The sequence below is a fragment of the Alosa alosa genome, chromosome 10 (genome assembly GCF_017589495.1).
Source record: "Alosa alosa isolate M-15738 ecotype Scorff River chromosome 10, AALO_Geno_1.1, whole genome shotgun sequence".
In the NCBI taxonomy this organism is placed as follows: domain Eukaryota; kingdom Metazoa; phylum Chordata; class Actinopteri; order Clupeiformes; family Clupeidae; genus Alosa; species Alosa alosa.
This window is the reverse complement of record NC_063198.1, coordinates 16944080-16969934: the sequence shown is the minus strand read 5'-3', so window position 1 is coordinate 16969934 and position 25855 is coordinate 16944080. Positions and strand designations below refer to the sequence as shown.

At 37.9% G+C, this 25855-nt stretch overlaps 1 protein-coding gene across 1 annotated transcript in view; it reads left to right on the top strand.

The window, feature by feature from the left end:
- The first annotated feature begins 209 nt into the window (after window positions 1-209).
- LOC125302697 (immunoglobulin-like and fibronectin type III domain-containing protein 1) overlaps window positions 210-25855 on the top strand; it is a 34934-nt gene continuing 9288 nt past the window's right edge. The window contains 23 exon segments of the mRNA XM_048256035.1: window positions 210-284; window positions 3243-3325; window positions 6062-6094; window positions 7771-7893; window positions 8153-8292; window positions 8377-8476; window positions 8624-8668; window positions 8790-8823; window positions 9475-9664; window positions 9777-9890; window positions 11197-11365; window positions 11909-11922; window positions 11924-12182; window positions 12298-12582; window positions 12877-12951; window positions 14538-14612; window positions 16360-16434; window positions 20582-20671; window positions 22944-23068; window positions 23236-23377; window positions 23598-23891; window positions 24004-24303; window positions 24616-24795. Coding sequence (XP_048111992.1) covers window positions 3277-3325; window positions 6062-6094; window positions 7771-7893; window positions 8153-8292; window positions 8377-8476; window positions 8624-8668; window positions 8790-8823; window positions 9475-9664; window positions 9777-9890; window positions 11197-11365; window positions 11909-11922; window positions 11924-12182; window positions 12298-12582; window positions 12877-12951; window positions 14538-14612; window positions 16360-16434; window positions 20582-20671; window positions 22944-23068; window positions 23236-23377; window positions 23598-23891; window positions 24004-24303; window positions 24616-24795 — 2911 coding nt within the window. The 5' untranslated portion in view covers window positions 210-284; window positions 3243-3276.

Here is a 25855-nt window from a genome sequence, read left to right as displayed (position 1 = left end):
CCTTCACGCCTTACCACTCCAATAATATGATGTATCTACAATCTGCCATCTCTAATCCTCAAAACCCGCGCCTCTACTTCCCTCCCCACCCTCTAACTCCTCAGCAAAAGATGCGGGGGCAGGCCACCCCTTTGGCAGTCACTCCGTCTGAGAAAGAGGAATCTGGCTGTTGAATCATGAGCATTCCTAGAAGGATTTATTAGCTTGTACAACGGGAAGGCAACATTCAAACATCAGACTGGGCAGCAGTGCGACAGGAGCTCGAGCTGATCTGACCGCAGAAGGTAAGTTTATCATCCATCTGTTGTGGTACGGAGGTCAACAAAGATGTTTATAAAAGATTAATCTTTAAAAGGTGGCTGTTCTGTTTTAATTTTATTCATACCTGAAGGCAAACAAAATGTAAGTTTATAAAGTTTATGCAAAGTGCTATTTTTTCCATATGTAAGGGATATCCTCCAGGGTTATACACACATATGGCAATTATTATTATGGCAGTTATTTTTTATATGAATATTTTTGCATGCTTAGCTTAAATCAATATATTTCTAGATTTAAAAATGCATCATCTCAAAAGTATCTCACTGGTTTAATCAAGTCAGTCATTCAGATAAAACGCTCGATTGAAATGTTGAACATTATTTTCTTTAAAAGCAAACGCTGATGACTTTAATAGGGTCCCTTTAATGGCAGAGAGATTCTTCTGGTCCCAAGTACTGGCATCACACCACCCGCAAACTTATTTTAGGTATACAATCCAAAGGCTTGACGGGCCACATGGTTGACTGCTGTACACACATCAATATTTTGTGTCTGTAGGATTGATCATTTAATGGAGCAGACTGGTGAATATTGCATTGTTCATTATGTTTTCTTTACTTGTATTATTATTTATATTACATACCTTAACTATTTACTACAACAATATATGAAAACTAAATGCTAAAATAAAATGTATGACATAATTTACAACATTTCTTACTACTGCAAGATTCCTCAATACAAAAGTGCATGAACATTGAGCATTACATTTATACGGTCTCCTCAGCAATGTGTAATTGTTTTAAACAAATAGGGTAATTTGTAACACAACACACTCAAGGAAATGGTGATGGCTTAAATCTACAGTACCAGACTGTTGTGGTAGACAAGACAAGTATCTTCTCTGAGCTGAGGTTTAACAAACCACAATTTGCTAACAGAAAACTTGCAGACAGTAATGTAGCATGTCTAATGAGGTTCCACAGAGCTTTCCTGTAGCTCTCCTTTCATACACCCAGTCTAGCCTTTTATTTCTCAGACACTCAGGCATCCTATAACTCATCATTAGATCACAGTTTGAAATCAGCCAACCTAATGTTCATAATCTTAAATCATAAATATTTCTTTTTCACATCCCTACCTGTAAAAGAGGGAAACTATTATCTACTACAAGGCTGGCTGAGCATTCAGACTGTCTGTCACTCCGGTCATACAGCGTCCTTGACAGTTTCACATAATTTCAGTGATGGTCACAGTGCACATTCTGAACGTCCCGTGCCTCAAACGCAGCGTTCTTTGCCTGGACAGGGTGGCAGGTGGATGCATTAAACATGAGCGTGTAGAGGGAACCACGTTCCCATAAAACATTACCCCCCCAGAGTTCGACATCTCCCTGCACTAAGTGTCCTGTCATTTGCCCACTGGCTCACTTTCAACCATTAAGCAAAGCCAAGTAAGGAGTTCAGGCTCCCTGGTGGTCGAGATGGAGGAGGTGTTCCAAATTTACACTCCACCAAGTTTGATCAACTAAAGATTAACACTAGCTTTACGAGACAACGGATATCTACCCAACAACCCTTGCGGTTGTCTGGATTTATGTCTCTAATACTCACCACATTTAAACAGATAATGAAAATAAGTGATTCAAAACATAATCACCCAGCATCCTCTTAATCATGGTGTTCTAGTTGTTAGTTCTGATTAAGTTAATTTATCTAATTGCATATTTCCAATTAATAACTAACTTTGTTTGGGTACAAACATAGAGTTGCATATTGTGTCAAAGACGGGTTCAGTAGTGCTTGAAAGAAATTATCTCCAAAAAAGCCAGCCATTTCCAGCCATTTCAGGACAGCTCGATCATCATGTCACCAGTGACTTACCACCACACCATGACATTTGTGATAGGTTGATCAGAGTTTATGTAGCATGTGACATATCAGGTGTCAAAGTAACTTGCTGGAGCTTTCAAACACCCAGGAATTAAGAGCATGACACATATGGCATACGTTTTGGATTACCTTAAATGCATGTGATATTAAATCAGAATCTTTATATATCTTTATAGGTTTGTGGCTGACAGGGCACATAACAGAAGTGCAGCTGTATACATGTTGTTTAGTCCTTTAAATTGACATGTTTTACAGTACTGACATCTTACATATATTTGTTTTTTACTTATTCATTTTGTTGAAATAAGAATATACTTAAAAAGTAGAAATATTCAGTAATATAACAAAGTACATCTACCTTGTGTATTATACATGTGTATAAAAACATTTTATCTACACATTTTTACACTGGAAATACATGTGTTGGCAAAATGGCAAAAAAGCATGATTGTTAACAAAAGAAAGTGTTTATACTACATACTGATTTATTATGTCAGCCCTATTAGACATTGCAAAAGAAAGTCATAGGAGTATGTCGGTTGCAAATTCATAGATGTCAGTGACAGCCCTCCTGTTATCTATATTATGATTCACAGCCACAAGCCAAAAGTGCAAGCGCTGGCTTGTGTGCTTCCTCTTTTCTCACCAAAGATTTAGTGTACTCCTCAACAAGTACAGGGATTACTCAAACCATGTCAACATGGCATTCCTGTAGTAGATGGATCGCTTATGATTCAACTGTTGCAGCCAAAAGATGGATGACATCCACAGTATACTTGCATGAGCTACTGTAGGACAGATTGATTGGTAGAGCAGATGAAGACACCTGCAGGTATTTAAGGTCACTGTATACAATCAGTACATTTGTGTATCCCAACTGGTCACACATAATCCTTGCAGGATTTATTTGATCTTTTCATATCAAAAAACAAACAAATAATTGTCCTGCTGAAACACAGAACACAATAAGAACATTTATTTTACTTTTTGTAATGCCTTGCTTCATACCTCCATACCTTGAAGGACAGTAAAACAATGCAGGTGTTTTAAATTAATTAATCATGGGAATATTTTTTTTTTATTCTGCAGAATATACTGAATTTGAAGCCTAAGTTACCTCAAGATGTGGAAAAGAAAAGCAAAAGTGACCGACCAGACTGCTGATGGTCAGGGTAAGTCGACATGTCAAAGCAATACAAAACCAGATCAAAAACACATTTCAAAATACAACCCCAAGCAGTGATGAGGGGGCCAAGATGTATAGTTACCATGAATACATGTTGTCACGATGTCACAGTGTTTCCCAAACTATATGCCTATGTAAGGGCAGCGCAGACATCCATATTGAGTTTTTATTGTTAATAATAATTACCAATTGGCTGAACTTTTTTGATATCAACTGTAAATCACATTTAATTTCTGCCTATATTTGATTTGCCAAGATTTTCAGACTGCCAATACCGATACCAATACATACAAATCTTTTTTATTTCCTCTCCTGTACTAGATTTAATCTATTGCTCTTATTGTGTTGGCCTAGCAGTTTTAAATACAGACATACAACATTTCCTTCCATTATACCCTAAATCTATTAACAAATATAGACACTCACATAAAATAACACATTGCAACATGATGTAGATGTAAAACATGCAATTTCACATATCACATTTTCAAATAAAAATGTAGGCCCTATCCAATTTACACAGATTTGTATGATGCTTTCCCTGAAACTCTAATGTACCGATTACAGTCTAGCTGATTTATTTGCCAGGAATATCGGGAGAAATATTTATTCTTCTGGTGCCAAAAATATAACTCTTAAGCCGCCAATACCAATGTTGTACTGATTATATATTGTGCATCCCTGATTTCAAGATATTACTTCTAAACTTAACAGACTGCTAAATCTGCACAACATTCTGTACTTTCATCCATTCGTCATGGAAAATATCACACTCACGTGCAACTAACAATCAATCTTATCGCTGAAAGGCATAGAAAGGGGCCTGTACAAATACTCAAAAAGAATGTGTGACTTTGAAACATACCCACACCCTTTTGTCACACTGACCAGAAAAAAGAAAAGAAAATTATAGCAGTGATTTTTTTCGGTGGTGGATAGGGCTTGGGGCAATATGCAGTAAGAAAAAAAAAAGTTCGGGAAACACTGGTCTAGACCATCAAAGAAAGTTCTGTTAGTTGAACAAAGATTATGAACTCAGCTCACTTCCTGTTTTGTAGGTTTGCCACTGATTTCGATGTAATGGAAGAATAGTTGAATGGTTTGAGTGGTTGAATGGAAGATTGGTTTTGAAAAAGGATCTCTATGATCTCTCTCTCTCTAAGTACTTTCTTGAAGCTTTGTTTGAAGATCTGAAGATGATCTGCCAAATTTGGTGAAGATTTATGGACACTGAATTTTTGTTTTGTTTAATCTGATATGGCAGCCACACATCATTTGGTCATCATAATAGTTTGTCATGTCCCATCCTTTGGATATATGATTATATCACCTGACATAACACCCAACACATCCAAAGGTTTGTGTGGTAAAGCATTTTTGCTTGTTGAAGTATTTTTGCATAACTGCAAGAATGTTCACACAACCCCTGGAAGTTTGGTGTCAATACATCAAACAGGTACCGAGATGATTTCACTTACTGTCTAGCGGCTTTGATGCCAATTTGAATCATGACCATGGACAAGCCGAATCATGATCATGGACAAATCGTCTTAAAAAAACAACAAATTGTACAACCATCTTTTTGAGGTACACTTCGATTTTGGTGAAGAATGTAACACCCCAAGCCTCCCCAACCCCAATCAGTGCATCAAATTTCACCTTTTACCATGTTGTTCTATGGACTACCATAAACTCCATGGCGACATTGATGAAGACAATGAATGATAAAAAAGCAATAATGGATGCCAATCTGGTTGCCTGCATAGCATCCAATGATAAGAAAAGGTAAAAACAAGATGGGTGCCAAAGCAGCCTTTCTGTTTGGCTCCCAATGATGCTGCAAAAAAAAAAATGTATGTACTAACCAAATAGAGGTGACTCCTGGTTTATTCATTCTTGGATTTGGGAAATGTTACTGTTGAGTAATGAGAAAGAAGTGTACAGTCTTGTCATCAAGCTGAAGATAGACCGCATCAGGGAGAAAGTCTCCAGTGAACTCAAGACGGACAATGATGATGTCTAATGTCTGATAATTCAATGCAAAATATTGCAATTGCTTGAAGAAAAATATAAGCCAAAAGAAGACACCATTTCCAAAGGTTACCAATCAGGCAGTTACCAATCTGCTCTGTTCAATGAAGTACATGTGTGCAATGTGGACACCTGGAGGACAAACATGTTCACGTCTGCCCCCCAAGAATTTTTCAGAATTTCAGAATCAGGTCTGTAAGCGCAGCAACAAAAGGTGTTGCAGAAAGTACCGTATAGCTGAAGAGGAATCCACAACAAAAATGTGTTATGCTTGACAGTGTATTTAAAGTTAGTTGCTACTGTAAATGTTGCGTTACACACCATGCAAGCATGTGAAAAGGTCAGGGCTTGTGACACTGTTACCAAAGCTGTACACTGGTGAGATGTCTAATGTAAAATTAGAGGAGGCATTTTGTTGTTCCCTCTTTAAAACATATAAAATTGGAAAAGGCATCCTCTCTTTGAAACATAAGATTTTAAAACATGCAAACCTAAAAACTGCACAACTAGATCACACATACTGTATCAATGATAATGTCATTATGTCAATGGTTCACAAGCTAATATGCCATCACTGCTCTGACTGCCACATGTTTGCTTGATGACAACCTCCTTCTGTGGCTTCTGTGTCCTCTATGTTTATTCTGCGTCATTCATTTTCATATGCTCACACAATTTTACTAAAAAGCAGGTCCTGCACCAGAGAAAAAATATAAAAAGAAAGGTAGGAAAGGAGTCCAATGAGCCATGAGTATCTGTACCAGCAACCAAGCATGCACAATTTGTTCTGTCTAATCTATTTGTGAATATGATCATGTTCCTGTACATGATTGATGACGTGTTTACATGAAGTGATCACTGCTTGTATGTTGTACATGTATTGTCTGTGCATATACAGAAAAAAAAACTGCAAAAACAACACTGAACTCAAATTTGTTCCCAAATGAGCAACAAATTTGAACTTTATAACATAAGACTGCAAGGAACACAAGCATAAAACCTGGTTCATTACTTCAGTCATTTAAATTTACATTTGTTTCCATTCATTTTATAAATCCACAATCCTGTATCAACTGACCTGCTCCCAAGAACTCTCCACAGAGAGGGACTGAGGATAATTTAAATCAATTAAACAATATTTGTTTCACTTCTCAAATACTCTACCAATGTTCCATTTGCAGTGATTGCACCATCAGGGCAGCACACATGCTGCAACATGTTGTCATGTTATGTTATGTTGTGACATTGTCTAAACCTGGATTTTAGCTAAAATGTCATTATCCTATGATGACATTTCTGTTTGTTTCTGAGTTGTGCTTAAATGGCAGATATACATTCTTTGATAGGCAGATTTTAATGGATCAACCTACAGTAGCTAAGTTTAGTAACTTGTGGGGCATGGGGTTGCACTGTAAATCTGATTTATGTGCATGTATATTTTTAAACCTGTATTTACGACTCATAGTTTGATCTTATAAGCCTGAGCTTGAGAAGCACACTCAATACAATTACATGGTTGTGAGCCACTTTGTACAGTAAGTATGCTTGGACATGTAACAAAATCATCCCCTTAATAATTTGGGTAACACTTTACTTGACGCGTGAGTTCATAACACATTCATAGCAGCTGTCATAAACTGCACATAAAGCATTCATGACTGTTTCATGATGACTCAACATTCATACCAAACATTTCATGAATGTGGAAGACAGAACGACGACAACTTGTCAAAATAAAAGTTCAACAATCGCAAAGCACCATTGCCGTTTTTCTCTCCAGCCTTTGTAAATATTTCATGAATATCTTATGAAGTCTATATCAAATGTCACTTTACTATACAAGTTGTGAAGTATTCGTAATCACTGAGTTTAACACTGGAAGGTAGACTAGCCTACATTTAGCTGACCCATAGTTGTGTAACCTGGAACGGTTGGACATTCCCAGTAGCAAAAGATGAGAAATCATCTGCAAAGGTTACATCATAAAACAAATAGATTTTCATGAAACAAAAAATATTTGCTTGACCATGTTATGTCTTTTTGGCACTGGAGTAGCCCATTGACTCAGATGTGACATGATCAGGTAAGAGGTTTGGGACAAAAACGGCAATGCTGTTTTGCGATTGTTAGACTTTTATTTTGACAAGTTGTTGTCGTTCTGTCTTCCACATTCATACAATCAGGATGGACAACTATTTGTATTTTGGAGGGGAAAATAACTAAAAAGGGTTCATTTGTAGAGGTACATTTGCCGCCTTCTTGCCTTGTAGTAGCACATTTGCCTATATGTTTTATAACTTGTAGGTAGTCTATAATGAACAGAAGTATGTTAACATTAGGAAAACATGTGAAATAATAATAATAGGTTACAAGTGACGCATGTAATTTCTATGTCATTAGTGGGCATCAAAAAGAAGTCCAAAGTGCCAGGGGTTATGATCACACAGTATGTGGAGGAACTTCCTGAAGGCAAGAGCCACCCTGACTTCACACGTAAACCAATTGCCTTAACCATTCAAGAAGGTAAGGTGATAAAACAATGAGAGCCATAGCAATGGAATTCTTAATTAATTTTCTTGGCAAATGTTTCAATGTTTTCCTTCAAGCTGCAAAGTAGTCTTAGTACTACAGCTCATGCTAAACAAAATGCTTCTGAATACACTAAATGTTTTGTGCATCCACAGTCATTAGTGAAGATCATGAAAAATGCTGAATGTCTAGAGTAGGTCAGCATCTGTTCTAATATTTATTACAAATTCAGTGTTACGTCTTTGTTCTTTAGGTAAATTAGCCATTTTCAAAGCTATTGTCACCGGAGATCCAGAACCAACAGTAACGTGGGCTCGTAATAATGGAGAGGTTACTGATAAGGAGAAATATCAATCCAAATTTGATCCAAATTCTCATGAGCACACCCTTGAGGCAAGTATTATGTAAAAACTCAACACAGGCAACAGACTAAAGGTTTAATGTTTTTCATGCTAAATTATTCTATTATATTTGCAGATGCCAAATGTTTCATCAGATCAAGCTGACACATATAAATGCTATGCCAAAAATGAATTTGGGAAAGCTATTGTTACAGTTATGCTCAATGTTATAGAAGGTAAGACAAAAGCCATGATATAATTATCTGAGAAATGTTGTGATTGCATGTGCAATCTGTATAAACTGGATACAAAAAAGGAAAGCTTTAAACCAAAACATCTGAGGCAGCCAAATTCAGAATCTTTTTTGTGTCACTCATTTTCAGTTGGCTTCAAGAAAAAAAAGGCTCAACAACAGGTTGAACCTGAAGGTGAGTGTCAACACATTGGTATTTATTAATAATATACATTAAAAATGATCCCTCGGCATACATTATTTACCAACATGGCATTGTGTCTGCATGCTAACCGGCATCTCATTTGTTCATTTAGTTGTAAGTGGTATGAAACCGGTGCTAAGAAAAAGGTAAGGTATAGTATGGTATGGTAAAGTATGCCGTATAGTATTAATAACCAAGGAGTTTACTGGAATTTGTCTTTATTGGGTAGTTTTGTACTGTTGTATTATCTCTGATGCTACTGTACGATACTTTAAAACAGGGATCTCCAATACGGCGCCCGTGGGCTACAGCCTATGAGGCGCCTGCACACCTTCTAAAAATAGCCAACAAGTCGCCTGCAGATCATCCACCATTGTGAAGTTTTTAATAGATATTTAATTGTATACCAGAACCATTTTAAGAATGTATGTAGCCATATAGTACATTACCTTGATATTGGTGATACCTTACAAATTGTAGCCTGGTTAAAAATTTCAGCCTTCCAAATCCCTTTCCTATTCATTCTTTAAACAAGAACGGTAGGAGAGCACATACACGCATAGACAGTAAAAGCTTGCTCGTCTGGTGTAGCCAACCATATCTTTGGGAAAGTTCTGTGGCCAATTCGTGTTCATGCCATAGGGTTTGTGCATGATTGTTCAAGGACTAAAAAAAACAATTGCTTCAGCTCATTCCCAAAAAGGTTGGAGACCCCTGATTTAAAAGTTGTTCTGTGATGAACAACAATAACTAAAATGCATTTGCAAATTAAACTCCATTGTCTTTCCACTATTCAGTAAAGTGAAGCCTAAAGACCAGCAGGAGAGGAAAGATGGAGAACTTGACCCAAAGTTCTGGGAAATCTTGCTAAGTGCCGACAAGAAAGACTATGAGCGCATCTGTCAAGAGTATGGAGTTACAAATTTCCGCTGGATGTTGAAAAAACTGAATGAAATGAAAAAGGAAAGAGAAGAAGAGCAGGCACAGGTGAGGCTCTGCCATGTTCTGTAATGATCATAGCTTATGATACAGAAAATTAAGTTAAGTTATAGTGTGAATGTGTGTTTAAAAAATTACACATCTCTGTCATTTTCCACAGTTTGTTAAAACCATAGAACACCTGAAACCAATTAAAGTAAATGCCTCTGGATGTGCATCATTTGAGCTTGAAATGGAACTACTGGAAGCTAGTAGCAGGATATTTATCTACAAGGTAAGACAAAGCAGCAGGTGTTTACTTGAATAATGCATTCACAAATTCTCCACATCCAACTGGGAACAGGGGTGAGAAGTGCTTATTGATGGAAATTTCATAAGTCTTACATGAAAATAGAGAGCCGACTAATGCTTTGTTAGTAATGTATGTGGGGTACACTCCAAATAGGTAAAACTCACATGGATGCCCTCAAACATCTCTCTACATCCGTTACAGCCATTCAAATGATCCAATGGCACTGTTGCCACAAGGGTTAAAATGAGGATGCCTGTTTACTTTAAAAGGTATTATTCTAGCGTGTTATTTGACAAGTAGTCAAATAACAATATTTATTTCACTACTGCCCAGATTAATATATATATATATTCAGTAAAGTATATATATATGAAACTACTACACAAGAGTTATTTAATAGGATTATTTAATACTATGGGCCCTATCTTGGCGATCAGAAACTGATGGTCAGAGCAGTCAGAAGTTTATAGACATTAAAGGTGTGGCCAGTCCATATTCACTAATTCAATGGCGTGATTTTGTGATAAAATGCTGGGCGCCAGGCGCAAAAGGGTTGTTTGTCTTGTTTCTTAATCAGTCATGGGTGTGTTTTGGGTGCAGCAAGCAGCGAAACTTCAAACATTATTATTATTATTATTATTATATTATTATCAGCTGTGCTTTATATGCGCCTTCCGCAATAGACCAGGTTTTTCTTGGTCAGTGGTGTAATGATTTTTAGAGGGTGTAAGATAGCGATTTATGGATCATGCGAAAGACCACACCTTATGTCGTTAATTGACACACCCCTGGGTGCAAGGTTTAATAAAAGTGGATCGCCTGGCAAAAAATTTCCCACTTTATTGAGTGTAAGATCAGAATAAGCCTTGAGTCACGCTTTGCGCAACCTTGCGCCAGGTGCACGATAGGGCCCTATAACTTGCATAGCGCATTTCAAGTTATATCGCGAGAGGGCCACATACTGTAATACTACAGACTCATTTCTAGGTATTCATTTAATATCTAAGACAGTAAATGCTAATGGGTTTGCACACCCGTTTTACACTACACGAAAAAAATAATACAGGAAAACTTCACGCACATACAGTATAATACATAATATACTTAGTGAGACGAACCTTGCATGCAGCCTATATTTGCATCATCGATTTTGCTACAGCTACAGGTATTTGCTATATGGAGCAAATGTTTTCCAAATGTTTTCCCATCCACAAACCTTGTCCACTTGAGTCTAAAAATGGTCAGTATTAGTGTTGTTGTTTAAATGCGTCATTTCTATTTTTAACAGGATGGTGAGATGGTTCCATTCAGTTTGGAAGTAGAGGATGAAGTCAAGCATGAATTGAAGCAAGTTGGGAAAAAATATACGTTCACCATACGAGACCTTCTGCCTGATGATGCTGGTCTTTATCAGATGGATGTTGAAGGAGTCACAGTTTTTTCCACAGACTTCAAAAGTAAGTCTATGACTCTCGGACCAATTGCCAATTTCAGTCTTTCCCCCCAGCAAGATTTCCTAACCTTCTTAACACATGGAGATACACAGAATAAAATATTCAACATGCTCACATGTTTTAATAGGTTTATTCATCTTCCAAACACAATTATTTCACTCATCACCCCAAAAAGCCACAGCTCCCTCACCTATCATACAAATCATTAATCATTTGACTAAATTTAAAACAAGTTTGACTTATTTTAAGACATCTCATCCTGACTACAAGCAAATTTGTCTGCCAGTGCGTTAAGCAAATTTGTCTGCCAGTGCGTTGAGTAAATTTGTCTTGATAAGACTCCTTAAAATAAGTCAAAGTCTTCTTAAATTAAGTCAAAATGTTCTTTTGAGAGGGTGCTAGGTAAGTCTTTTCATACTAAAACAATACCAAATAGATTTAATCTTAATATAAAATTCATAATAGGTTAGAATTCATTTTTTGCAGTGTACTGGCTGACTACACTGTCCTTTCATGTCATCTATCTACATTTTTTCTCTATATTAGTTCCCTCGGTGGACTTTTTTGGTCAAAATACAGGAGGTTAAAGCAATGGAGAGAGAGGATGCTGTCTTTGAGTGTGTCTTATCAAATCCGTTCTCAAAGATCAACTGGTTTGGAAAGAATGCTGCTCTGGAAGCAGGAGAAAAGTTTGACATCGAAGTGTCTGAGGACAAGCTTGTCCACAGATTAGTGGTCAAAGACTGCATGATGGTGGACAAAGGAATATACGCAGCTGTTGCTGGAATCAAGTCCTGTAATGCATTTCTGGTGGTAGAGGGTAAGTATCAGTTTCTGGTTGTTTGTTGTTTGCTGTGGTTTGTTTCTAACCACATTATTTGGAACAGAATGTTCAGAAAGTTTTATCATCGTGCCTCGTGTGTTCCCTTTCACAGCCGACAAAGACCCAGCTCTGCATGGTAAAAAAAAGACACGGAAGACCACTAAGGCAGGTGGCTCAGGTCTTGACCTGGAAAAGATTGCTAAGGAGCAGCAAGAAAAACTCCAGAAAGACAGGGCAGAGAGAATAGAGGCAGTGAAAGCTGCAAAGGAGGCCACAGTAGCTGACGGTTCGGGATCAGGATCAGCAGCACCAGAGCCAAAGTCGGATGCTGACTCAGGCTCCGGTTCTGGAGGCGGTGGTGACTTGACAAAAAAAGCGGCTGATGACGGTGCAGCAGGTGAGACCTTTTTCAATCATGAGACTAGAATTGCCATAACTGTTGTTAGTCATTTAAGTCATAATACAGTGGAACTACCTATTTGCAGTTTGATTATTCACTGTATTATATATATATATATATATATATATATATATATATATATATATATACTATTATTATTAAATTATACTATAATTTGTGTTCAATGCATATCCTTTTGTAACGTTTATCTGATTCATCATTAATTCCAAACCTGTTGAAGCAATCATGTAAGCAGCTGTCAACATGTCTATGTATGACAATTACTAATAGGACACTCAAAGACCGTCAAAGACGGCTCAGCAGTCGGTTTAGGGTCTGAATCACAACTTGGGGCTCCAGCTATGGGTAAGATGATTGAGACTGTTTTTATGGCTGCATGGATGCCATTACTCAATCATGAAAGCCATTTGAAAAACAATGGCTTTTCTTGCTTTGGACAGTGTTTCATGACTCTACATCTCTTCATGACTATGAAGAATAAGAGTAACAATAGCAATTGTATCAGCGGTGCGGTTAGCACAATGCTACCTACTAAACAAGCTTGCTCACACTCTTCCTTTAACTTTTCGATAGCTGCTAAACTGATAGCAATTTTATAGCAATGTTGATTAGATATTCATTTTAGTGCTCATGCTACCTACTAAATAAGCTTGCACACAATTTTATTTTAACTTTTTGATAGCTGCATAAAGAAAGGGCAATGTTGATTGCACATTCATTTTAGTGCTCATTTCAGACAAAAATAAATAATAAAAATCAAGATATACACTCACACACACATGGTAATGCACAGACACATGCATTCACACATATTAATGTATAGTAAATCAAGTACAATGACATATAACTATAATGATATATGTAATTAGTATACATGCTGTACACACCCTCTTAATCAGAGTAAGCATTAGGGCTGTGTAGAATAATTTAAAATATGTGAATAACCGACAGTGTTATTCGGTTATTATTCATGTTGCCAACAAGGCTATTTTGTGGGTGTGTTATTGAGAGCATAAGGTGGATAGCCTCTGATCTTTCTGGTACAGTATTGTTTAGCAACGAATATCTACTAATACAATGAAAAAACAGTCCTTCATTAGACTGTGAATTCTGTGGTCTCCCTTTTATTTCCTGTTTATTTGTCTGCATTGTGGCTGCACTTTCAAACACATTACAGAACAAAGAAAATGGGAGACCGTCTCATCCATTGTTTATTGTGACTGCAAGATTCCAGCTTAATTAACAGTGACACGGTAGCAAAATTTCTACCATGATAGCGTTACTTATATGCTATGATATATTATGCTACCGTGGTGCCACAACTTCCGCGATTCTGTGCATTTTAGAATAACCGAATGGGGATATTAATATTCAAATATCTCGGTTTAACGGTTAAGCAATTATTCAACTATCCATGCACACCCATAGTAAACATGAGAGCTTATAAGGGGAGAAAAACAAAAGAGCACAGGGAATGAAGATAGCAGAATCAGAAGAGTATGTCAAGTACTAGTGAAGACATTCTCTGAAATATAATAACAATTTCCATAATTCAGACAAAAACACATCACCTCTTATCTGATGAATGAGCACTAACATGATGTGTTGTCTCCCTACAGTGTTTTTTGTTTATTATTAAGCTATGCCTTTTGCATGTTGCTATTGCTTGTTGCATTTGTTTAGCATTTTGTGCTTGCTTTTATCTTCTCTTCATACATCAGGGCAAATCATGAGACTAGAATTGCTATAATTGTTGTTAGTCATATTAGTCATACAGTGGAACTACGTACTTGCAGTTTGACTGTTTACTGTATATAATTAATTTGTGTGCAATGCATATCCTTGTATAACCTGATACATCATTAATTCCAAACCTGTTGAAGCAATCATGTAAGCAGCTGTCAACATGTCTGTATGACAATTACTAATAGGACACTCAAAGACCGTCAAAGACGGCTCAGCAGTCGGTTTAGGGTCTGAATCACAACTTGGGGCTCCAGCTATGGGTAAGATGATTGAGACTGTTTTTATGGCTGCATGGATGCCATTACTCAATCATGAAAGCCATTTGAAAAATAATGGCTTTTCTTGCTTTGGACAGTGTTTCATGACTCTACATCTCTTCATGACTATGAAGAATAAGAGTAACAATAGCAATCGTATCAACGGTGTTAGCACAATGCTACCTACTAAATAAGCTTGCACACACTCTTCCTTGAACTTTTCGATAGCTGCTAAATTGATAGCAATTTGATAGCAATGTTGATTAGATATTAATTTTAGTGCTCATTTCAACAAGAACAATATAAAGATACACATACACTATATTGCCAAAAGTATTGGCTCACTTGCCTTGACTCGCATATGAACTTAAGTGACATCCCATTCTTAATCCATAGGGTTTAATATGACGTCGGTCCACCCTTTGCAGCTAAAACATCCCCAAACTGTTCCCACAAAGTTGGGAGCATAGAAGTTCCTTTCACTGGAACTAAGGGGCCAAGCCCAGCTCGGGGATGGCCCCTTCCTGTTCCAACATGACTGTGCACCAAATGCACTTCTGGAAAAATGGTCAAAAATTTCCATAAACACACTCCTAAACCTTGTGGAAAGCCTTACCAGAAGAGTTGAAGTTGTTATAACTGCAAAGGGTGGTCCGACGTCATATTAAACCCTATGGATTAAAAATGGGATGTCACTTAAGTTCATATGCGATTGAGGTGAGCCAATACTTTTGGCAATATAGTGTACATTCACTCTAACACATACACAACACATACACAACACACACACACACACACACACAATATATATATATACTATATTACCAAAAGTCACAGTTATACAGTGACGTATAACTATAATGACTGCTATGTTAACATATCCACAAGGCCAGACATGGTGGGATTGTTATGGGTTGGGTTACAGTGCACGAACTGGAAGTACAAATGCTGTACACATCTAAGGAATGGGCACTAAATAGTAATAATAATGTGTTGCCTCCCTACAGTGTTTTTGTTGTATTATTATTAAGCTATAACATTTGCATGTTGCTGTTGCTTGTTGTATTTGTTTAGTATTTTGTCACATTGTGCTTGCTTTTATCCTCTCTTAATTTGTTTTTGTTTTAAAACATTTGTGCAGAAATACAAATCAGGGCTAGCCTGGAAATCCAGACCCAAATCTAGAAAGATTTAGGGTCTGGCTGTGAGTAATGAAAATGGCTCAACTCGAGGGCAGTCATTTGAAAATATCACTGCTCGCAATTGGATAACACTACAGAACAATATATCAATCAGAACAATACATGGAGTGACGTATCCATAGCAACAGAAACAAGTTTGTTTTGGAGAATAGTTTTACTGACCAGCGGAGCTAACTGGTAGATTAGACTCTTGCCATATCCGATCGGCAAAACAGCAAAAATGTCCTCTGTTTAACTCGCCTCAGGCCCGCCTATATCAGATACATGTGATTGTATGTGATTGGTGCAGCATGGCTGCATCGGCATGAGCATCATTACTGATTGCCAGAGTGACTCGCTGAGCAAATTCAATTTGTGCTCTCGCGAGAACTCTGGATTTCCAGGGTACCTCAGGGCCAATCAGGAGACTAGAATTGCTATAATTGTTGTTAGCCGTATTAGTCCTAATTCAGTGAAACACTATGATTTGTGTGATCTTTAATTGCAAACTTATTGAAGCAATCATGTAAGAAGCTGTCAACGTGTCTATGTATGACAATTACTAATAGGACCATCAAAGACCGTCAAAGACGGCTCAGCAGTCGGTTTAGGGTCTGAATCACAACTTGGGGCTCCAGCTATGGGTAAGATGATTGAGACTGTGTTTATGGCTTCATGAGTGCCATTACTCAATCATGAAAGCCATTTGAAAAATAATGGCTTTTCTTGCTGTGGACAGTGTTTCATGACTACATCTCTTCATGACTATGAAGAATAAGAGTAACCATAGCATTTCACAAAAAAAGTGATATATACATTATTTCACACACACACACACTTATTACCTGAGGAATGCACACTAAAATAATGTGTTGGTTTTTTTTGTATTGTTGAGCTATGCCTTTTGCAGTTTGTTGTTGCTTGTTGTTGCCTTGAATTGTTTTGTCTTTTGTCACTTTGTGCTTGCTTTTAGTTTCTCTTCATGTATTTGCATTTGAAAACATTTGTTCAGAAAACACATCAGGGCCCGGTTTCCCGAAACCTTAGTTATATCTTAAGCTCTACCTTAAAGCAGCACCATGCGTGTTTTTACTTAAATATAACAGCTTTGAAGTCATTTTGATGGTAAACGTAATAGGGAGAATCGCGCCCCTAGCATTAAGGGCAGTTCCCCGTAGGCTGCAATTTGGCTGTCAGCACACCGGTGAAATAATGAATTGTGACAAATTATCTGGTCAGTAGATATGGTGATAATAGATATAATAGTAGATTTAGGGCCCTATCATGACAGTCAAAAGCACATAGTCACTCGTCAAAAGCTTATTCAAATTTAGTAGGATGTGTCCAGTCCACATTGGGAGGGTTTTCGTTATCAAACGTCGAGCGCATGGCGCAACAAGGTGTTCCTAGGTCAGGGGTGGGCAAACTGCGGCCCGCCGAGCATTTTCATCCGGCCCGCCGAGCATTTTATTTGGTTATCAGGCTGGTTTGCCTGGCACACGCTAGGAGCAGTTCACAGCCGAAGAGACCGACATTCTCTTCAGGGTTGTAAAAGACAGAGAAGTGGCATTGTATGGGGATGGGAGAAATCCACCCAAATTAGCTTCGGGCATGGGAGGAAATTGCAACAATTGTTTCATTGAGGAATTTTCCTCTTTGACAAAATGTAAATAAAGAAACAAAAAGTTTTGGGCTCATTCTCATTGAATCACAAGGTTATAAATGCATGGTGATATTTTTGCAATGTAGTCTAACTATTTCATAGATTACTTTGCTTACCTCACTATAGACGATGCAGCTCTTCTGTCAGATAAGCTCTCCTCTCCCGTGCTGCTGCTGGGAAATTTGGGTTAAATGGCATCGGCACATGCAGTTCAACATCACGTCTCTAATAAATTTCTCATTTATGTCATCAACACATCCATGATTCATGGAAATGTTGTGTAAAACACAACATGCCACAAAGAATGCTGCGACTTTTTGCGGACTGTACTGTAAAGTGCCTCCTGACCTATCCAAACATCTGAAGCGTATCTTCAATATGCCGAACGTTTGTTCAATTACACTGCGTGTTTGTGTGTGTTTTCGATTAAATATCATTGCCAGGAGATGGCAGACATCTGTCACAGCCTGACAGGTAGGTCTGTCTGGGCCGGCAGACACTCTCCCTCCCACGTCTACTACTCTGCCCCAAGACGCAGTCTACTCCATCTCACTCTGCAATAGGAAAATTATGAGCAAGCGCAACTTAAAGGTGCTATAAGCGATTATAACACGGTTTCTAAGCTAAAACATTTTTTGTCACATACAGCTAACATCACCTCACCACCCGCTAGCTTTCTGTGCCCCAAATAAACTGTAAATAACCGCGGTCTCCGTGGACAGCCTAGGTTCCAAAAACGGCATAAAACAACTTGGGCAAACCTTGCCCATAAAAACATAACAAACTGTTTCAGCAAATCACTGACGAGATGCACGTTTGGGAGAGTTTCAATTGCACGGAAGGGAGGGGGAGGGAGTAGCGAGCTAGTTCTCCATTTTGTTTGAATGTCAACAGAAGTGACGTTACCCTGCATCGCTTATAGCACATTTAACCGTGTTGTGCACACACTACATCATGGCCAAGCATACGCCCTTAAAATAGCGTCTGAATAACACGCCACTGACTATAGACTAGGTTTTTCCTGGTCTGTGGCGGAATTATTTTCTGACACTGCAAAATAGCACCAGGGAACGTTTGCGCCGGAACACGGCTCTTCTTTTCGCTGAACCGCCCCCGGGAGCGCAAGTTCATTCCCGAATTTACCAACGTGCGTCTGTGGAGGGAAAAGCCCGCTGTGCGTTGGATGCAAAATAGGAATGATACATGTGATACATACAAAGTCAATTGTGCTTGAGTGCATAAAGTGGCAGTGCATCAGTTAAACAACATCAAGTATTTCTTAACAGCATCAGTATGGGCATCCGTGGCCTACTTGTTAGGGAATCGGACTTGTGACTGAAGAGTGGCCGGTTTGATCCTTGACTGGTAGGAAAAATGTGGGTGGGGTGAGTGATTGAACAGTGCTCTCCCACATCCACATCCACGGATGAGGTTCCCCTTAAACAAGGCACCTAACCCCCAACTGCTCCCCGGGTGCCAGGATTAAGACGTGCACTTAATGCCAAGGAAGACGTACATGTGTGTTGCATTAGTCAACATTTTCTTCTTCATTTAATAAAAAGGAATAATGTAATAAAACAGCAGAATAAATACATTTGCTTTATTTTATTTAATATCTATAAAATGTGAATCTACCGTATGAGTAACATATTGCCTACAAACATCCCACTTGGCAACTTGTTGAATTTTGAATTGTATATTTATTGTTGATATTTTGATTACCAACAAGTTTGAGAACCCCTGTCTTAAGGCATACCTTAACGTATTAAACAGTTTAAAGCATATGAGACAGGAAACAGTGTTTTAATGCTATTTAAATGTATTGTGGCTCGTCATCGACATCTACTGTGTGAGACACGCACACATGCTTTCCCCGATGTAATGCTACAATTTGATTATTAAATACAAGTTGAAGACGGAATTCATTCATTTTGTAGGCTACAGTTTGCTGGTTAGCCTACACATACATACAACCTGATAAGCTATGTGTAGCGTTTCTAGATGGGACAATGCTACGCATTAAAACAAGCTACGTTCAAATTTATGTTGGCATGGAATGTTTTATTTGTCAAAGAATAACTGAATGACCAAACTCACTAGCCTACTACGCACGCCTGTTAGAGACTGACTGAAACTAAGTAACTTAAACAATAGAACTGGGAAGGAGGGAATAATAACTTACTGTTAAATTGCATAAAACACATAGCCTACAAAAGTGGATGGATTGCCTTTTTCATGAACATCGCCTAAAATAGCCTTATCATCACATAACCCTAATGGACTAATTATTTGTTCTATGTTTGAGTTTGATTGAGTCTGTTCAAAAAATGTTTACTATCCACTGTTCATATGTTCATACTTTAGGAATGGAGAGGGGTTTGTATTGTGTTAAAAACGTTCTCAATGTATAAATAGAGTTTTTTGCAACTTCAATTAATGTTGAAGTTGTTACAAACAAGGTATTAGTAAGGGTAAGGTACCGAAAAAAGTACTGTTGAATACTGACACCAAATCTCAGGCACCGGTACCGATATTGGTTCAAATGTGATCGGTACCCAACCCTAATGAGGATGGGTATGGCATGATAATGACTTGGGTCAGGTTTCCTAATAACGTTACTAATAACAAACATGTTACGAAGGCCTTAAGTTAGCCATAATAACTTTCGCTTTTGAGACAGACACAACATTACACTCAGACATAAGCTCAGATGGTGCACTCCGCTCCTGATGCACATAAAATTACCGAAATTTAGCACCGTTCGATTTTGACGTGAACCAATACTCGGTAATACCGACCAAATTCGGTACCGGTAAAGGTACAGTGTTCGGTACCCAACCCTAATCCTCATAAAAAATTTTACACATTCTATTGCCTGTCTGACATGTCTCTTGTCTTGAAATAGGGTACCAGCACTGAATTTAAGTAATAGCTTTCAACCCATTAAGTAGTTCACAAGAAGTGCATAATTTTAGGCAATATTTTGATGAAAACTTTGCTGTTGAACCCAATGCTAAAGAACATCTAGCTCAACAGCCACAATTAGACATATCAGAGCAAATCTCTAAAAAGCATTACATTTGAAAATAACAAGCCACAATGGCATTGTCAATTTGATGACATTAAAGGGGGTAAGGGAGATGGATCAGACGCTGATGGGGCTCAGCTGGGCTCAGGCACTGATGGATCTGGGTCCCAAATCAAAGGTACTCCTTCTGGTAAGAGACCACAAAGGCAACCTGTGCACGGGTGCAACTACAACTACTAGTGAATTATACAACCATCTGGTGGTGTTCTTAACAATTATTATTAACTTATATAAGTAATACAATAAGTATGTAATGATCAAAAACTGCTCATTAGGTAACATTTTACTAATATCTGCTGTATGTCACTGAATAATAGAAGTTTAAAAGCAACTAACGACAAATCCTACAATTAATTCAATTACAGTGTTCAGACAGTGTTGCCACACTTCAACCACTCCATCAGTCAGTCTGTTTGTTTTAGGCTATTCTCATGGTTAGTGGTCACCTTATTCAGTAGACTTTTAGTACTAAAATGCTTTGTGAATTACTCTATGTCAAAAAAGAAGGAGTAGGAGTTCTAGGATCAGTGTAATTAGTATGATGGACATTTTTGTTTTTACAATATCAATGATATTATCAAAACATTGTTGCACCCCTAACTAAATTATATCCCTTGGTTAATTTTCAGTTAACTGTAGAGTGTTTAGTTTGGTGACCATTGACTATTGTACAGTAGCATTTGTAAATTATACTACATATATTGTGTCTCACCTAGGGCTACCCTAGGGCTACACTGTATGGACATCCCTGTAACAAATACATTATTTTACATATTAATCAACTCAGCCAAATAAAATAAATAATAATAATAATAATAATAATAATAATAATAATAATAATAATAATAACAACAACAACAACAACAATAATAATAATAATAATAATAATAATAATAATAACTCCAGACATACACAACCAGTCAAAAGTTTGGACTCACCTACTCATTTATAGGTCTTTCATTGTGATTTGTTTTACATTGTAGAACAAAACTGAAACTTTTTTTGAAACATGTTACTGGCATCAAATTCAAAATGAACAAATATTCTCCATGAAATAGTCAACATTTTCATTTTCAACATTTGATATGTCGTCTACAGTATGTCCTTTTTGCTGCTAATTTTACACAATGTCCCAACTTTTTTATAATTTGGGGTTGTACATGTTGAACACTTGTTGTTTCCTTTTCATTATGTTAATCGTCATGTTTTTTGGTGTGTCCAAACTAGTGACTAGAAGGGCAACTTTTAATCCACTCTTTAAAGGACAAGTTCGGTATTTTACACTTAAAGCCCTGTTTTCAGATAGTTTATGATTAAATAGAACGTTTAAGATTGAAATTTGGACACATGCTGCTGTCCTGAGAATTTTCGGTTTCTGTGGTAGCGCCCCCCCTCCTCCAGAACTTGGATAGTGTAGTAGCCATAGGTAGTAGCCTACGATACCGCGACTGCATAAGACTACAGAAAGAATACTGTACAAACAACCCCATATCCGTTTCCGGCAGCGGAGTAATACCCGTACCTCACAGCACATCCAAAACAAGTCAATGGAGTTGGACAAAAACTACGATAAAACCTGTTGGAAAGAATCTTGCAGCGATTTTTGTGTGAGCATATCAGTGAACACCCCTGACCACTCGGTGAGTTTCACGTCTTTGTAAACGAAAGTTTAATGCGTTTTAGGAAGGATTGTTCCAGTGCACCTATGCAGCGTTCTGGAGGACGGGGGGCGTTACCACAGAAACCGAAAATTCTCAGGACAGCAGCACGTGTCCAAATTAAACGTTCTATTTAATCATAAACTATCTGAAAACAGGGCTTTAAGTGTAAAATACCGAACTTGTCCTTTAAGTCCAATCTTTCTTCACTAATGTCACTGGTGTGTGGTGTATGTTAGGTAACATACAAATCACATTTGACATTTATCTATGGTGCTTTTTGAATGAGCTTCCTCAATGTGCTTGTGTGCTACCAATTAACTCTAATTGTATGTCTTTTTTGGTAGACTAACAAAAAATATTTGCTAAATATGTTATTTGCTACATATTACTGCTGCTATTCTTGCAATCTATGTATGTATCGCCAAGGATATAACTTCATAAGTTCTAACTATCTGCATTGTTGTAGGCTGTAATATAATCACTGACAAGAAGCCACATTTTGTCAGTGAAAAGATATGTACCAAGCAAACTCTGTACATTGCACATAGTAATCATAAGGGTTTCCAAAAATCATTTCACTCATGCCAACTTTACAGCTAATTACATTTGTTATGCTTTTAAACATTACAGTATTTTCCAGGTACAATTAATACAACATAATGGTTAATTAATTTATGTGAGGCTGACATATATCCACTGCAGAACAAAAAAATGTAACCTATTTACTTTTGAACTACCTAGATGAAAAAGTAAGCCTCACTCAGGGGTTGTCAGATGCATATGCAATCCGTGGCAAACCAGTGGAAATGGCTTTGACTCTTAGCAGTGACAAAGCTGAAGGAACCTGGTATAAAGATGGGGAGAAGGTGAGCTCTAACTAAGTGAAGACTAAATTTATTTTCTGTGTTAAATGCAACTGCCAAATACACATACCCTTACTTTACTCTAAGCAATAACCAAAAAAAGTGCACATTACTGCAAAAAGCATCTTTCATGCCTGTAATATTAAAGGCAGTGTTCATATTCTTTTTAGCTGTCCAGTGAAGCTGGAAAGGAACTTAAAAAGGATGGTGCCATTCATAAACTGATGATCCAAAGTGCTAAGGATGATCATTCAGGACAATACGCATTTGAAACTGCAGGCATTAAAACAGAAGCATCTTTGACAGTTGGAGGTAAGGATACATATTTCCAGAACATAACTATCTTTTATCACTGCAGAGGAAAAAATCAAACAATAGCCTAATCTGTGGCAGTGATATAACAATGCCAACTTGACCACCTGACTTCATCTACAGATGATACTGATTTAAGCTTCATAGCAGCTACCTTCACCCTCCATGATACTCCATGATACCCTCTATTAATTTCATACCTTTCATTTTGGATTCACAGATGTGCCTGAATTTGACCCCGATGACCTACATAAGTTCTCAAAGCCAGTGATTGTGAAGGTGGGCCAGAATGGCTCATTCAAGATGCCATTCGAACCTCAAGAGAACCTTGAAATCAAATGGTTCAAAGATGGTGTTGAACTGAATGATGGAGGGGGAGTCAAGATCCAGAGAGAGCTCAATCACAGCCGTCTTCTAATGAAAGACTGTATTCGCAGTGACGCTGGAGAAATCAAGATTAAACTCAAAAACCCATTTGGTGAAATTGAGGCCACTTCAAGACTCATTGTGCTAGGTGAGAAGCATAATAAGTGGATTTCAGGAAAAAATAAAGCAACTTTTTTCTATGGTGTTTTCCATCATATAAGTATCACATCAGAATTGTATTTGTCATTTACATCCAAAAGACAAGCCAGGGCCACCAGAAGGTCCAGTGGAGGTTGTTGAAAGCACATCCACTGTTATTGAGCTGCAGTGGAAACCCCCAAAAGACGACGGTGGCTCAGCAGTGACAAACTACATCATAGAGCGACAGCAAGTGGGTCAGCCCATGTGGAAAAAACTCGGAGATGTTACAGCAGACCGATTGACGTTCAGAGACCGTAACGTCATACATGGAAAGAACTACATTTACCGCATTTATGCCGAGAATCCCGAGGGAATCGGGGAACCGCTGGTGACAGAGAGCACCATGGCAGGAACCCTGGGTATGCATGAGCTAATCAAATTAATAAACTGAAAACTCATTCAGAAGTTTTAGAGTCTATTAATTCAAGGCACATTGCAGGTATGTATTGGTTTACATGTACTGTAAAGTGATGTTACAACTATAATCTAGGAGATTCTATAATCTATGGATGGCACACTTGCTTAACAATGCTAAAGGTCAGATGGTTAATTATATGCTATATTATTAGAATTGTTATGCTTTGGATGAGTACCAAAGAACTGATGAAAGCATGTGAAATATCTGGTCTGGTATTACACTCTCAATCACTACTCTCTTCATTTTTTTACAGTGTTCCCGGGTCCACCATGCGCACCAAAGGTGGAAAGTGCTTTCAAAAACTGCATCAATTTGAAGTGGGAACCTCCACTCCAGGACAACGGCACACAAATCCTTGGATACCAATTGGAAAAACGCAAGAAAGACACACAACAGTGGATTGCTCTGAACCCAGTGAATGAGCCTATTGAAGGTATCCATGAACAAGAACCCAGATAGTTCAGAATTCAGTTATTTACACATTCATTGACTTCTGATTTCAATATTTAAGGTTGTAAAAATCCAATATAGCACAGCATCCATCAGATGAGTTCTGATTAACGTGGGTCATGTTAATTTTTCTGGTAGCCTACACAAAGGCTCTCATTTATAGATAATAAATGATGTGATAAGTTGAGAAGAGTCAAGATGAAAGATACACTCCCCTCCCTTTTCTCTAAGAATGCTTGAGTACTGCCTGTAAACATCTTCCTATTATGTCCTTTTAACACAGAGTTAGACACTCACCGGCCACTTTATTAGGTAGCCCTACACCTTGCAAGTACCGGGTTTGACCTCCTTTTGCCTACCTTTGCCTACCAGAACTACCTTAATTCTTTGTGGCATAGATTCATCAAGGTGCTGCAAACATTTGCCCATGCAAAATGTAGCCTCAGGTTATTAGCTGACAGTTTTAGTTCGGTTTGAAATTCAGCAGATCCTCTGGACCATGTTTACATGCCCAAATGCATTGTTTTGTTGCAATGTGACAGACTAATGAGCAGTTGAACAGCTATACCTAATAAAGTGGCCATAAACAATTTTGGACTACAGTGGGCAGTGCCTCGACTTGGCCAGCTTCACTCGCGGTCCGCGCGTGGGATCACGCGGTATCACGCGACTTTAATTTGTATTTTTCCAGTGAGACGCTGCAACAACCCAAACAACCGGTAGATGGCTCAAGTGAGCAGGGTGTCTCGTAAAAAGAAATGGAGCCTGGAAAACCCTACACAGACTTCACTACAGACTTAAGCAGACTGGTTTAGAAATAATTGAATAGCCAGAAATATGCCTGCCCTGCCCTAATAAAGAAATATTTGGTTAACTCATGAGTGAATCCCGTTTGCAGTCCGTGAAAAACGCAGGACAAATTAAACATTCTGGTTTTCTCGAAAGTGCAACGATGATAGACAGACATAATTTGGACAAAATATAGAGCATATTAACCTCCGTTGCTCAGCCAAATGCCTTCCTGTTACATCCTGTTATCACGG